The sequence below is a fragment of the Ambystoma mexicanum genome, chromosome 2q (assembly GCF_040938575.1).
Source record: "Ambystoma mexicanum isolate Mex_15411 chromosome 2q, UKY_AmexF1_1, whole genome shotgun sequence".
Lineage (NCBI taxonomy): Eukaryota > Metazoa > Chordata > Amphibia > Caudata > Ambystomatidae > Ambystoma > Ambystoma mexicanum.
This window is the reverse complement of record NC_090924.1, coordinates 344,025,358-344,039,091: the sequence shown is the minus strand read 5'-3', so window position 1 is coordinate 344,039,091 and position 13,734 is coordinate 344,025,358. Positions and strand designations below refer to the sequence as shown.

Below are 13,734 nucleotides of genomic sequence, written 5' to 3'. Positions count from 1 at the left end.
TTGTGTCAAGATGAGAGCCTCGTGCACCAATAGTGCATTGGACATGGCGGGCCCTTCGCCAGAAGAGGGCTTTGACTGCGGGTCAGTTGGTGAATCTAAAACGAGTGCACCTGGCCTACAAGGAGCCTAGTCCTGGTTTGGGGAAATTCATTTTTGGGGGGAAATACTATATGGGACATTTACAAATGTATTGGACCCTATACGTCCTTATACGTCTCAATCATCCATGCTTAGCTAGGGCAAACAGAACATTCAGTCAAGGATTTTTCCGAGGAAATACAGTGTAGTTCCGGTTCAAGCTCTACTGGTCGGAATTAGAGTTTCAGAGGCTCCAAAGGGGCACTTGGGTCACTGCGTATTGGTCAGAACGCAGTCACCTGCTCCACAGTCTCTACATAGGCAGGAGTTCTGAGAACCTCTGTAGGCCTTCTATAGGGAGCCAGGCTCTGACTATCTTGTGTTAGAGCTCCTGGAGGGCAGCAGTGGCACCTGGGTTTGGGTTGTTGCCTATGGCCTGTGGTCCTAGCCACCCACCTCAGGTGGCGGTACCTTCTGATGACTGAGTTTTGCGAGCTTGCAAAAGAATTTTAATCTCCTCTGGCTAGCCAGGGTCTAAGTGGCACGAATGGAAGCTCCAGCAGGGCTGCAGAGGCACATGAGGTGAGTGCCCATTGGTCCAAAGTTCCAGTCACCCACCGCAGGTGGCTGTCCCTACCCAGGGAAGAGTTCTGCGAGCCCGAGAGGAGGCCGAGCTTACTATGGGCCACACAGCTCTATCTCATTTGGATTAGAGCAGCAGGAGGCCCAACAGGCCCACCTGGATCTCTCCCTGTTGGCTATCGCTACCCAGCTCAGATTTCTATAAGCCCGAGGAGGGGAACCCAGCCTCCTATGGGAAGTCGGTCCCTGGCTCCAACCACCCTCCCAGTATGAGTGTCCCTACCCAGGTCAGAGATCCGGTTCTATGTCATTTCATCGTCAGGCATTTCAAAGCCTGCAATTTAAACGTGTTTGAGAGTTCATTGAATTATTTTTTTTTTGGGGTGGGGCAGTCCCTCACCCCAAGCCCCCTCCTGCACCTATTTTTACCTATACCCAACCCCCCCAAGCACTTATCTGCCCTTTCCCACCCCTCTCCCCTAAAAAATTTGATGAACTGTCAAAGACGTTTAAACTTCAGGCTTTGTAATGCCTGTCGATGAAAGAACGTTGTACCCAGAGATCCACGAGCCCCGGGACGAGTGCCAGCCTCCTTCAGGGTGCAAAGCTCTAACTGGTCGGAGTTACAACTCCACGAGGGCTGCAAGTGCACTTGGGTCACTGTCCCCTGTCCGGGGCACAAGCTATCCACCCCAGATCGCTGTTCCTAACAAAGGCAGAGTTCTGTATGTCCCCGGAGGAGCCTCAGCTGCCTATAGGGCGCTAAGCTCTTACTGGTCCGAGTTAGAACTCCAGGTGGAGCGCAGGGATGCTGGGTGAATGTCCCTGGTCAGGAACTCTAGCCAACTGTCCCTTTCCTCTGCCGAGTTCTGCAAGCCATGGGACGAGTTTCATCCTCCTCGGGAGACCAAGGCTCTGACTCACCCAAATTAGAGCTCCAGGTGGGCAGCCGGGATGCTTCGGTTGCTATCCATGGTCTGTCTGGGGCTCCAGCCATCCACCACAAGAGGCTGTTCCTACCCAGCGCTGTGTTCTGCATGCCCCAGCAAGAGTCCTCGCCTACACTGGGGGAATCAGACTCTAAGTTGCCCAGTGGAGCGCCAGGTATGGCGTATGTGCCCATGGAGGGGCGGGGCAGGAATTCAATACCCACCCACGCTAGGTAGTTGTCTCTGTTCAGCGAGACGACTGTGAGCCATGGATCCATGGGAGAAGTGCCACCCTGCGCTGGGGAACCAGGTTCTGACTGGGCTGAGTAAGAACAGCAAGGTACATTTGTGTTGCTTTCCTGGTCCAGGGTTCTAGCCACCCACCGGATGTGATAGTCCTTACCTAGGGATGTGCTCTGCAATCGCATGTAGGAGTGGCAGCCTCCTCAAGGGAAGACATCGAGTCAGGGCTGAATGAGGCGGGAAAGGCCGAAGGCAAAACTTATCATGTCCTGCAATGGACAGGGGTGCAAGCTCCAGGATGAGTCGGGCCTCAAAAGGCAGGCATAGACCTCTTGGGTTGCACGCCTAGAGCAAGTGACCATTAATGGTCTTCCCAACGTGAACAGGCCAAGCAGACGGCAAGAATGACCAAGGCCTGCAGAAGACAACCAGGCGTGTCTTGGGTAGGAATCTGAGCCCTGTGTTTGGGGACCATGAGCCTCGCAGGGATCCCCAGTTCATAGCCACCAAGGTTTCTAGCCCGGCCAACCCAAAGCGCCCTTACTAGGTGGGTGACATGCCCTGAAGTGTCATAGATCTGTGATACGTCATAGACACCTTAGCAGTTATGAGGTTAAGTGTTTTTTTAATGCACTGTTTTGTTTGGCAGTGGCGGTCGGATGTGGACCCCTTCCTCCATGCTCGATTGCCCAGCCATCAGCAGCTTGAGGGAAATTTCTTGCGCGCAACAGTAGGGTCTCATGGAACTTGGGTAAAGTGAAAAGGGGACTCTGGGCTCACACCAGCATGGCCCATCTTTGGGGACAGTAGGTAGCTTTGCAGCGTCTGGGTCGACGCAGCCCACATACTTCCCAGCCAACGACCAACACCATAATCTAACCAGGAGAAGCAGACCATTGCGTGAGGACATTCTCCACGAGTGAGAAATCAACAGCATCACAAAGAAGACCTGTCTCAGCCTTTGCAAATCTCAGAAAAGAACTCTGGTTAAGTTGCCATTTTGGTGGACGAGCAAGCGAGGCATGCCATTCATGGCCCGTGCAGGCCCGGCTGAGCTGCAAGTCCAGTCTGTGAAGCCTGAGTGAGGCTTAGCTGATAAAACAGGAAACGTCCAGACCACAGTGGTGACTACCCAAGGCTGCGATGGGAGGATCACACTCCATAAGATGTTGGCTATTTTGAAGCTTGTGCCAACCAAACCCAGGTTAGTCTTTTTAAAGAACACTGTCGACGTAAAGGGGCCTCGATATTAAGCATGGAAAGCTTCATGTACATATTTATGCTTTTATATTTACAGATGCAGACAATCATTTGCAAAAAGTATAGGCATTTTAGATGATGGATCCTTTGTGGAGAGTGCTAATATGTAGTTAGTTGGTAAGGAGTTTCATTTGCAGTAAGGAAGCTACAAAACTTAAAGATACCGCTTGCGCTAGCCCTGGGAAAATGGCACCAGAAACCTAGTACCCCCGGTAGTGTGCCACACTGGCAGCTACTGTATTCACCTGCCCTTGCAGGAAATAATAAGGGCCTGCTTTGGCACAAGATCACCCTAGTCTTCACATATGTATTGCATCAGTGCCTCTCCCTATTGGCCAGAAGTGATGCCTACACATCCCCTGCCCAGCCACATTGCCCTGCGTGCCTGCTGCCCTCTCCCATCTCTTCACTTACCGGCCAGCGGCCTCCCACAATGCACGGTGTCTGCACAGTATGAACAGGCCGTTGCTAGTGTTGTTGTGAGGCATTTCTGGTATGGCAATGTCTCTATCGCAAGAAAGCAGGATTTCTTCCATAGAGCCATGACGGGTATTTTTCGTAAGTACAAGTAGCTTTCCTTGTGAAGGGCGTCGTACTCCAAACCTTTTAAGAACAACTCTGAGGTAAGAATGGGTAAGACATGGGCTTAACAGTGGACACGTTCCTCGTTGTATGAAGATAGGAACGATTTGTTGCAACTGCAATTAACTTTTGCACATAGTAAGAATTATAACCGCAACTTTTTTATATCGAGCCCATGTCGGATTCTTTGGTTTATAAACGTGGTACTGATAGCTACTGTTAACACCCAATTCATAGTACGGAACGTAGCAAGGTCGGAAAGATGAAGTGCTTTATGGAGTAATATACTAGTCTGGACAAGTCGATCTTTGGAAGGACCTCAACATGATCTTCCACGTCCACCACGTTGGTTTTGCGTTGTACCTCTTGGGTTGGGTCTTATGCATTTTTATGAACACAATCCCTGTAATATCAATAATTAGCTGTTTTTATGTCTAAATGTTTATGTGTTTATGTAAGACCAATGTGTTTGGTCAATTCATATTAAAAAATAAATAAATAAATGAATAAGGTTTCAGTTGATGTTGATTCTAGCAGCCTAATTGCCCAGAGATGCTGCACAATACAGGCTGCTATGAGCCCTCATGAGAGCCCTTATTGCCCCCTACGCTGTGCAATAATGCCCAAATATATGACATTTATGAGCTGAAGAGCTTAGTGTTGATGTGCTTCTGAAAGTTGGGTGGAAGCTCTACTATAAATGAGTGCTAAACTTATTAACATCTTAAAACCCCGACATTTTGATTCACGCGTCCAGTCCCCCTTCCACTTGTGGTGAATATGGTTCATTCACCAGCATGAAAACTATGAAGAATTTGAATATTATTGAGCATAACAACTGACAAGCACCAGCATGAGTGTTTTTTCACCACACAGAACAGGGCGGTAAACACTTAGGGAGCCACTTTCAGCGGCATCTCCCACATATAATAGGGGCGTGTGAGGAACAAATGACGTCGCTTTAATTTCAGTTCAAATGCGGTTGGACCTTATTGGTGGATGTTCTGTTTACTTACTGGTAATCTTCATCACAATAAACCCTACTCTTCATCGTCACTGTCTGTAATCTATAAGGTGAGTCATATCAGGTAATCAAGATATTCCTTTCAATTAAGGAACCAATCACCCCCTCCCATTGAGCTTGGTATAAAGCACATGCCAAATCACCCATAATCCTGCTAGCCATACACAAGCAGTATGCCAACGGTCAAAGACACATGTCAAATAGGCAGGTACGCGCAAGGGAATCCAAGACAGTGATGGGAGAAGAGGGACGAAGAGTAATGAAGGCTGCCGTTAGCACTGCACGCCACTTCCACACCACATCATAGTGCTCACTCTATGAGGAGGAACCAAGCAATGCCACTGCTTGAACGTCAGCCCTTGGGAAAAAAGCCTGAGCCATGCAAAACCTGTGGCCCATAAAAATACAGATTTCGACAAGTACTATAGGAAGAGTAAGACTGAAGGGAAACACCCAATCAACAGTCAGAGAACAACTGTTACCTGAAGCCAAATTGATGAACCAAAAACAATGCTTCCGGCCACCAGCAGTCTGGTACATGCATACAAAACGAGCAAAGGGCCTCTTTAGGGGTTTGGCCGTCGTGGTAAAACTAGAGACATTTGGAAATACTGTCTGTTTCACCGCTTCATCTGATTGTGAGTTTTAGAACTCGGACACCAAAAAAAGCCAGGTTGTAAGCTGATGTATAACCCAAATTATCATGGCAGCAATGGCCCCGGCGGAATTACCTCATGCTGTCATCCTTTTGTGTAAGTACACTTATGAGAATCTCACTGCCTGATGGACTCTGATACCAGTTGCGGCAAGACACATCAGAAGGTTACTGTTAAGGGGGAACAAACCTCTAAGAAGTCAAACTACCAGCTGCACCTGCTCAGAGGTATTCTTCCTTTTCTCACTTTTACCCAGAAGCTCACTGTCTCCAGAGCTCTGGTCCTCTCTAGGCATGACTATTGCAACAGTCTCTTTCTAAATCTTCATGCCTCTACTCTCCACCCTTTACAACTCATCCAGAACAGGACTGCGAGACTTGTCCTTGGACTCAAGCACAGAGATCATATCTTGCTAGCTCTGAAATCTCTTCCCTGCCTCCCTGTGGCTGCAAAGATCAACTTCAAGACCCTTTGCATCCTCCACAAGGCTTTCTGGGGCCTGGGACCGGTCTACCTCCAACTTTCTCTTCCAAAACATCTTCCTTCTCGAGCTCTCTGCTCATCCACCTCCAACTCTCCCAGGGTCAGACGCTGCTCCAAGCAGAGAGATGGGGGCAGATCTATCTCTTCGTGGGTGGGCTCCCTCTGGAACAGCCTCCCTGCCTCTCTCAAACTTTAGCCGAACCACCTACGGTTCCAGAAGCAACTCAAGACCTTCCTTTTCGCTTCCGCTTTCTATCTTCCTCTCCCCTGCTGATGCACCGGACGGCTCCACGCACTGGTCACCTGGTCACCGTCTGAACTCAGGCCCAGGATCATGCATGTCCAGTTGCCCTTGCACTGCCTCCGGGCTCCCCAGCACTTAAGGGTCTGTATCTGCAACCCTACAGTCCCTTCTCTCTGCACTTATGAGCCATCCACTTGCCGCACTTGTGAGTTAACTGTACTTCCCCTCCCCCCTGGCACTTCTCCCCTTCCCTCTTCCCTGCACTTGCACGAGCTGAATCACACAAGGCCTAGTAAGATTGTTACTTTGTCCTCCCTTTGTTTTCCCCCTCCTTGACTTGTCGCGCCTAGAAAAACGTGTGTACAGGGGCGTTAAAAATGCCACATCATATCATATATCATATCATTGCCAACGTATTAAACACGATGCATTACAGGAACTGCAGTCCACTAATGAGGAACCCGTGCTAAATCACAGTGCTCCTTCTGACACATAGTAGATAAGGGCAGATTATAATGCATATGTGCCTTACCACACCTACCCAGAGGAGCTGGACAGACCTGTCTGAGCTCCATCGGGGATGTTATCCGGCATAGAGTTGAAAGAGGACACCACGCAGAGCTCACATGAAGCATGGAGGCTGCAGTCCATGAAGCAGGGAGGCTGCAGTCCAGGAAGCAGGGAGGCTGCAGTCCAGGAAGAAGGGAGGCTGTAGTCCAGGAAGCAGGGAGGCTGCAGTCCAGGAAGGAGGGGGGCTGCAGTCCAGGAAGCAGGGAGGCTTCAGTCCAGGAAGCAGGGTGGCTGCAGTCCAGGAAGCAGGGAGGCTGCAGTCCAGGAAGAAGAGAGGCTGTGGCTCATGAAACAGGGAGGTAGCAGTCCAGGAAGCAGGGAGGCTGCAGTCCAGGAAGCAGGGAGGCTGCAGTCCAGGAAGAAGGGAGGCTGAAGTCCAGGAAGCACGGAGGCTGCAGTCCAGGAAGGAGGGAGGCTGCAGTCCAGGAAGCAGGGAGGCTGCAGTCCAGGAAGCAGGGAGGCTGCAGTCCATCGAGCAGGGAGGCTGCAGTCCAGGAAGCAGGGAGGCTGCAGTCCAGGAAACAGGGAGGCTGCAGTCCAGGAAGCAGGGAGGCTGCAGTCCAGGAAGAAGGGAGGCTGTAGTCCAGGAAGCAGGGAGGCTGCAGTCCAGGAAGGAGGGGGGCTGTAGCTCATGAAACAGGGAGGTAGCAGTCCAGGAAGCAGGGAGGCAGCATTCCAGGAAGCAGGGAGGCTGTAGCTCATGAAACAGGGAGGCAGCAGTCCAGGAAGCAGGGAGGCAGCAGTCCATGAAGCAGGGAGGCTGCAGTCCAGGAAGCAGGGAGGCTGCAGTCCAGGAAGAAGGGAGGCTGAAGTCCAGGAAGCAGGGAGGCTGCAGTCCAGGAAGCAGGGAGGCTGCAGTCCAGGAAGAAGAGAGGCTGTGGCTCATGAAACAGGGAGGTAGCAGTCCAGGAAGCAGGGAGGCTGCAGTCCAGGAAGCAGGGAGGCTGCAGTCCAGGAAGAAGGGAGGCTGAAGTCCAGGAAGCAGGGAGGCTGCAGTCCAGGAAGGAGGGAGGCTGCAGTCCAGGAAGCAGGGAGGCTGCAGTCCAGGAAGCAGGGAGGCTGCAGTCCAGGAAGCAGGGAGGCTGCAGTCCAGGAAGAAGGGAGGCTGAAGTCCAGGAAGCAGGGAGGCTGCAGTCCAGGAAGGAGGGAGGCTGCAGTCCAGGAAGCAGGGAGGCTGCAGTCCAGGAAGCAGGGAGGCTGCAGTCCAGGAAGCAGGGAGGCTGCAGTCCATCGAGCAGGGAGGCTGCAGTCCAGGAAGCAGGGAGGCTGCAGTCCAGGAAGAAGGGAGGCTGTAGTCCAGGAAGCAGGGAGGCTGCAGTCCAGGAAGGAGGGGGGCTGCAGTCCAGGAAGCAGGGAGGCTGCAGTCCAGGAAGCAGGGTGGCTGCAGTCCAGGAAGAAGAGAGGCTGTGGCTCATGAAACAGGGAGGTAGCAGTCCAGGAAGCAGGGAGGCAGCATTCCAGGAAGCAGGGAGGCTGTAGCTCATGAAACAGGGAGGCAGCAGTCCAGGAAGCAGGGAGGCAGCAGTCCATGAAGCAGGGAGGCTGCAGTCCAGGAAGCAGGGAGGCTGCAGTCCAGGAAGAAGGGAGGCTGAAGTCCAGGAAGCAGGGAGGCTGCAGTCCAGGAAGCAGGGAGGCTGCAGTCCAGGAAGAAGGGAGGCTGAAGTCCAGGAAGCAGGGAGGCTGCAGTCCAGGAAGGAGGGAGGCTGCAGTCCAGGAAGCAGGGAGGCTGCAGTCCAGGAAGCAGGGAGGCTGCAGTCCATGAAGAAGGGAGGCTGCAGCTCATGAAACAGGGAGGCAGCAGTCCAGGAAGCAGGGAGGCTGCAGTCCAGGAAGCAGGGGGGCTTCAGTCCAGGAAGTAGAGATGCTGCAGTCCAGGAAGCAGGGATGCTGCAGTGCAGGAAGCAGGGAGGCTGCAGCCCAGGAGGCAGGGAGGCTGCAGTCCATCGAGTAGGGAGGCTGCAGTCAGGAAGACTCGAGGCTGCAGTCAAGAAGCAGGGAGGCTGCAGTCCAGGAAGCAGGGAGGCTGCAGTCCAGGAGGCTGAGAGGCTGTAGTCCAGGAAGCATGGAGGCTGCAGTCCAGGAGGCAGGGAGGCTGCAGTCCATCGAGCAGGGAGGCTGCAGTCCAGGAAGCAGGGAGGCTGCAGTCCAGGAAACAGGGAGGCTGCAGCTCAGGAAGCAGGGAGGCTGCAGGCCAGGAGGCAGGGAGGCTGCAGTCCACACGGTACTGGCCCACTCTCCAAATGAAGTCAGAAGCCGTGCGGGGATCATTACAAGGAGACTTGGTAGTGAGCAGTACATTTATAAAAACCACCACCAACGTAAATCTGGAGACTGCTCAAAGTAGTATTTCAAAGGCAGTTTAGCAGCCGCAATACTCTAAAACGCGTGCCACGCGGCACCCTACATTCTTCACAGTAACACATTATCCAGACTACTTTCCTACAACATGAAACGAAATGAAACACTTCTCGCAGGTCACAGAAAACAGGCTTACTTTTCAAAAATGATCATAAAAGTTCATGACTTATTTATGAAGGAATGAAGGTCCAGGAAAAGCAGCGTCGGGGAAGCACCATTCAGCCAGCACACCAGCCCCTTGCATCCGACCAATGAGGCTTGTTTGTATCCATTGAGATCCATGTGCTTTTCAGCTGCTTATGAAACACTTGGCAATTCACCCTGAGAAACACTGACCTCAGGCGCCTCCCCCTAACTCTGCTTTGTTTGAAATCGCCATGAATGAGCATACAGTAGTGGTAGCCCGTGTGTGTTGTGTAATAGCACACAAGCACAACATTTAGATGCGGTAAACGTGTTGAGAATATGATATGGTGATGTGTTTTCTGGGTAATTGCTGTGTGCCTGCATTTGTAATGCTTCCACATACCACATTATAACAGAATACATTAGGTTGTGTTGAGTGATATCTGTAGAGCGCCCTTGTCTTTTCCATGGCGTCTTGGTGCTGAAGGCTCCCAGGGAGTTGAGAGGTTATTTTGCCTGAAGTTGGTTGCCAAAAGTGAAGACACCCCCAACAGCTTAGAATGTGATGTGAGGATGCCTTTGGCTCAGGGGTGGTCCACTTCTGAAGCCCTCTGCCACACCTGGCTGCCAGTGTTAGTGTGTTGAAACCATAGATTGCGGAAGCGGGGTTACATGTCTTAGTGGGGTGTAGTATGTGGAAGGGCTTGCAGTGATTATGTGCTTCCGCTGTTTTGGTTGACAGTTGTTTTGGTTGGGTGGGGGATGTGTGTTTGGTTGGGTTGTTTTGATATGGTGAATTGTTGAGGACTGTCTTGCAGGAGTCTTGTGGTTCATGAGTGGTTGTATGTGTCAACCAGTGGTTGTGATGGTGAAGGGTTGGTTGCATAGGTATTGTCTGGAGTCAGGTTAGTTAACTGTAGCTGTGTGGCTGTGCACGTTGCTGCGCAGCTGTTAGGGACGACGGCATACCCTGTCACCTTGCGGATGGCATCGGGTCTGGCCTGAACTAGGCTGGCTGTCCTAATTGTCTAGTTGCCTAACAGGCTATTGACTCTCGTGCTTTAAGGGGATTGCACTGTTGGAATGTTCTTCTCTTGGTGAGGCTGGCCTTCTGGCAAAGCGTGGAGTGGGTGATATCCTTTCAATCTCCTACCTGCATCAATGGAGCAGCCAGGCATAAGACAGACACGATGCAGTGATTTCTCTTCCTACCCAAAGGGAAGTGCTTGTGCCGTCTTACAGTAGAACCGGGGCGTAGCGGCAGTCTAGCGGGAGCAGCGTGATGTCTGCATGAAGATACGCAAGATTTGCATTACCTGTCTTTGTGCGTCAGACGCAGCGGCGCCAAGGAGTACCGGGTGCACTGGGAAGATGGCACTTTTACAGAAGAACAAAACTGGGAACAGGTGAAAGTAAGCAACAGTGAAACCAAACAAAGAGAAGTGCCCGGAGGTATTTGGTGTATATATCAATCACTGACCATTATTATTATTGGGGATATTGTGAGGCAAGTATCCACATGGGCCATGGCTGTCGGGAGCAGCCGTGTCTACTCGGTTTTCATGCCTGGCTGCCTCCCCTGCGCAGCAGTACTTACACGTGTTGTAGGCTTTCTTGTGAGACAGAATTTCAACCGCATCTTTCTTCTTTAAGGACTCAGGGCGTGACGATGGCTCTGGAAAAGAAACGAAAAGATTCAACCATAGGAATGGCGAGCAACCCTCCCATCCTAAAGCTCTATTCGATCTCGGCTAGACGAGGCACGCTGCACTTTCCACGGTCTCCTCCTAGTTCAAAGGGCACGCTTGTGACTGAACATGCAAACAGCCCCCTGAGCTCACACCTATGCATTGGCACACCAGTCTATATATACAGTTACACAAAAGCACATGCAAAGAGACCCACATACACACAAAGGGAAACATGCATACGCACACACATGTAACCACTTATGCATGTGCAGACAAGAAGATACATGTGCAGTCAAAAATGACAAAGGTACACACATGTACACTAACATACAAACACCATCACATACATACATGCATGGAAATCTTGTTCACCTACAAAGTCACTCTATGTTAGATGGGTGATGTTCTCATTCACCTTTCTCACCCTTATGGTGCCCCCCAGGGGTCTCTGCTTCTTTAAGATGTACCTTGCACCCAGCGCTTTCAGTGGGGTAAGAAATCGAGGGTGGGGGGGCCCCTCATTTGGGGGTGTGGCTTGCAGGATAGGCGTGGCCTAAAAAAGTACACAAAGCATAGTAACGTACGCAAATATATAAATGCATGTAAGCATGTATATATTTATGTGCGTACCTTACAATGGTTTCTGTACTATGCATGCCATCTTTTATACACATAGAAATATGTTACATATTTCTAAGTGTATAAAAGATGGCTTGAAAAGTGCACAAACCATAGTAAGGTACGCACACAAATAGATAACATGTATATATTTGTGTGCATACCTTATGGTTTGCATACTTTTCATGCCATCTTTTTAAAACATTTCTAGGTTTATAAAAAATGACTTGAAAAGTACACAATTCAATCCATATTTTATGAAGCTTTGACTGTTGACAAAGTCCGAGGTGTCTTTGTCCGTAGGCAAAGCTTTATAAAAGATGGCTTGAATTGTGTACTTTTCAAGCCATCTTTTAAAAACATAGTAATTAGCACGGAGTCCCCAGGTTCGCTGAGGGTCAAAGATGCCTCGGTGACCAGGGGAGGGGCGGGGAAACAAAAGGACAGTAACTTCCTCTTGTGAACCCCTCTCACGAGGGGTCACAAGAGGAAGTTACAGTCACTGACAGAAGTGTCAGCTTGCCTGTCTCTAAAATGGTGGGATAATGTGTCCTGCCAATGTTGTGGTAGGACCGGGGGGCACAGGCAGGCCCCTGGCTCAGCCCCACTTTTTGGAGTCTGCTGGGCCCAGCCTCAACTGGCCCCGGCCCACTTAAGGCACTGCATGCACCAATTCTCTAGCTCAACCACTCTTTTGGGATTCACATTCAGTCGTACTCTGAGGAGAGACAATTGAATGTTCAACTTTTTGTCATTCCCAATAAATAGGGCAACTTAAAGCTTGTCTTGTGTTCATTAAACATAATTAAAAAATCCTGTTTCTGAAAACCCAAAGAACTCCAGCTACCATCTCTTCAAACCTTACTTTGCCCAATTTCTTGAACATGTCACCCACAAATACCTTCCTGCAATCTGGGCTCCTCTGTGTCCATTCTCTGTCATTAACTCTACGGATCCCACATGTGTTCTTAAACTTTCCCAACTTGCCGAGCAGCAAAAGCCCCAGTAGTGGGAGCCTAAACAAAACATTGTTTAGACTCCGTCAATGGATTTTAGGCGGGCTCCCAGTCAAACACAATGATGTTGCGTTGGCATCTTGTCATTGGCTGAATGAATTAAAGATTTTATCCCTGGCCCATTTTCACCTCCAGGCGAACCCCACTCCCGCTTCCCCCCTGCTGATAAGTTCTCATTATCCCCTCTTGCCACAAGGTCATCCATCTATAGACTTTTCGACATTACCGCAAACACACACACACAAACACACACACATGCTCCAGACACAGAGAGCACTCTTTTTGTGCATGGATCCCCAAGTTCTGACACACTCTCTCACTGGGCATTAGACTCTAGGAGAATCTTAAAACCCGCAGGAATACTATACAATCCACACACCCACATAAATGGCCAGAAATGAAAAAACTCAAACACAATTGTACACATATCCAAAGAATATACGACAAAGAAGTACATTCGAAAAGGCATGGAAATAATATTGGTACAGCAATGTTTCAGATTGAATTCTGTCTAATTTCCCTTTTTTAGGAAAGCAATATTGTGCATCAATAGAACCGCACTACTTCTTCTCACACTACTCACTGGTAACTGGTTGGTTTTTAGTTCTTTATAACCGAAATACTACCTTGTAAGAACACAAGTGACATGCATTGATGCACTCACTATACTTGTTCTAATATTGTTTGATATATGCACATTGTTTTTTTTTTTCTTAAAGTGAGATACTTAAGAGTATGGGCTGAAAGCCACCATATGTACACATTAGGGAGTAATGACCTGCCCTAGGCAACCCAGAGATAGGGGTTCGATCCCTGTTGTTGCCACTTAGTGATTTCCTTTAGATGAGAATGGTGCCATATTTCTTGGAAGTTACATTTGAAATGTAATGCTTCTGAAGCATGGTTGCCTACACCCCTTTGTCTTAGTTGAACACTGCTGTATTGTCCTGTAGAGGGGAGTAGCAGGGCACACTGGCTCTTGCAAACTTGTCAGCAAATTCAAGGGTGCCTGGTGTGGAATATATATATATATAAACATTGAGCTAGAGCTCGCGTAATCAGATTGTTCAAAAAAGGTTCCGATTAATAGTGCCATGCAGTAGGTTTGAATTCTGAAAGATGTTTAGAAAAATGACATCAATAGTCAACCTGGGGTAACACTAATACTGCATATATCTAATCGCAGTGGAAGGGGTTTCACAAAATGTTAATTAATGCTGATACCCTCAAAATCAAACCTTAAAAGGAAATGGTACTAAAACACATCCCAAGCT

At 49.7% G+C, this 13,734-nt stretch overlaps 1 protein-coding gene across 2 annotated transcripts in view; it reads right to left on the bottom strand.

Annotated features, from left to right (window-relative positions):
- The window catches only part of GRID2IP (Grid2 interacting protein), an 837,949-nt gene that overhangs the window by 91,342 nt on the left and 732,873 nt on the right, over positions 1 to 13,734 (bottom strand). For both annotated transcript variants that reach the window (XM_069647354.1, XM_069647355.1), the window contains one exon: positions 10,733 to 10,810. In XM_069647354.1, coding sequence (XP_069503455.1) covers positions 10,733 to 10,810 — 78 coding nt within the window. The remainder of the gene's footprint in view (positions 1 to 10,732; positions 10,811 to 13,734) is intronic.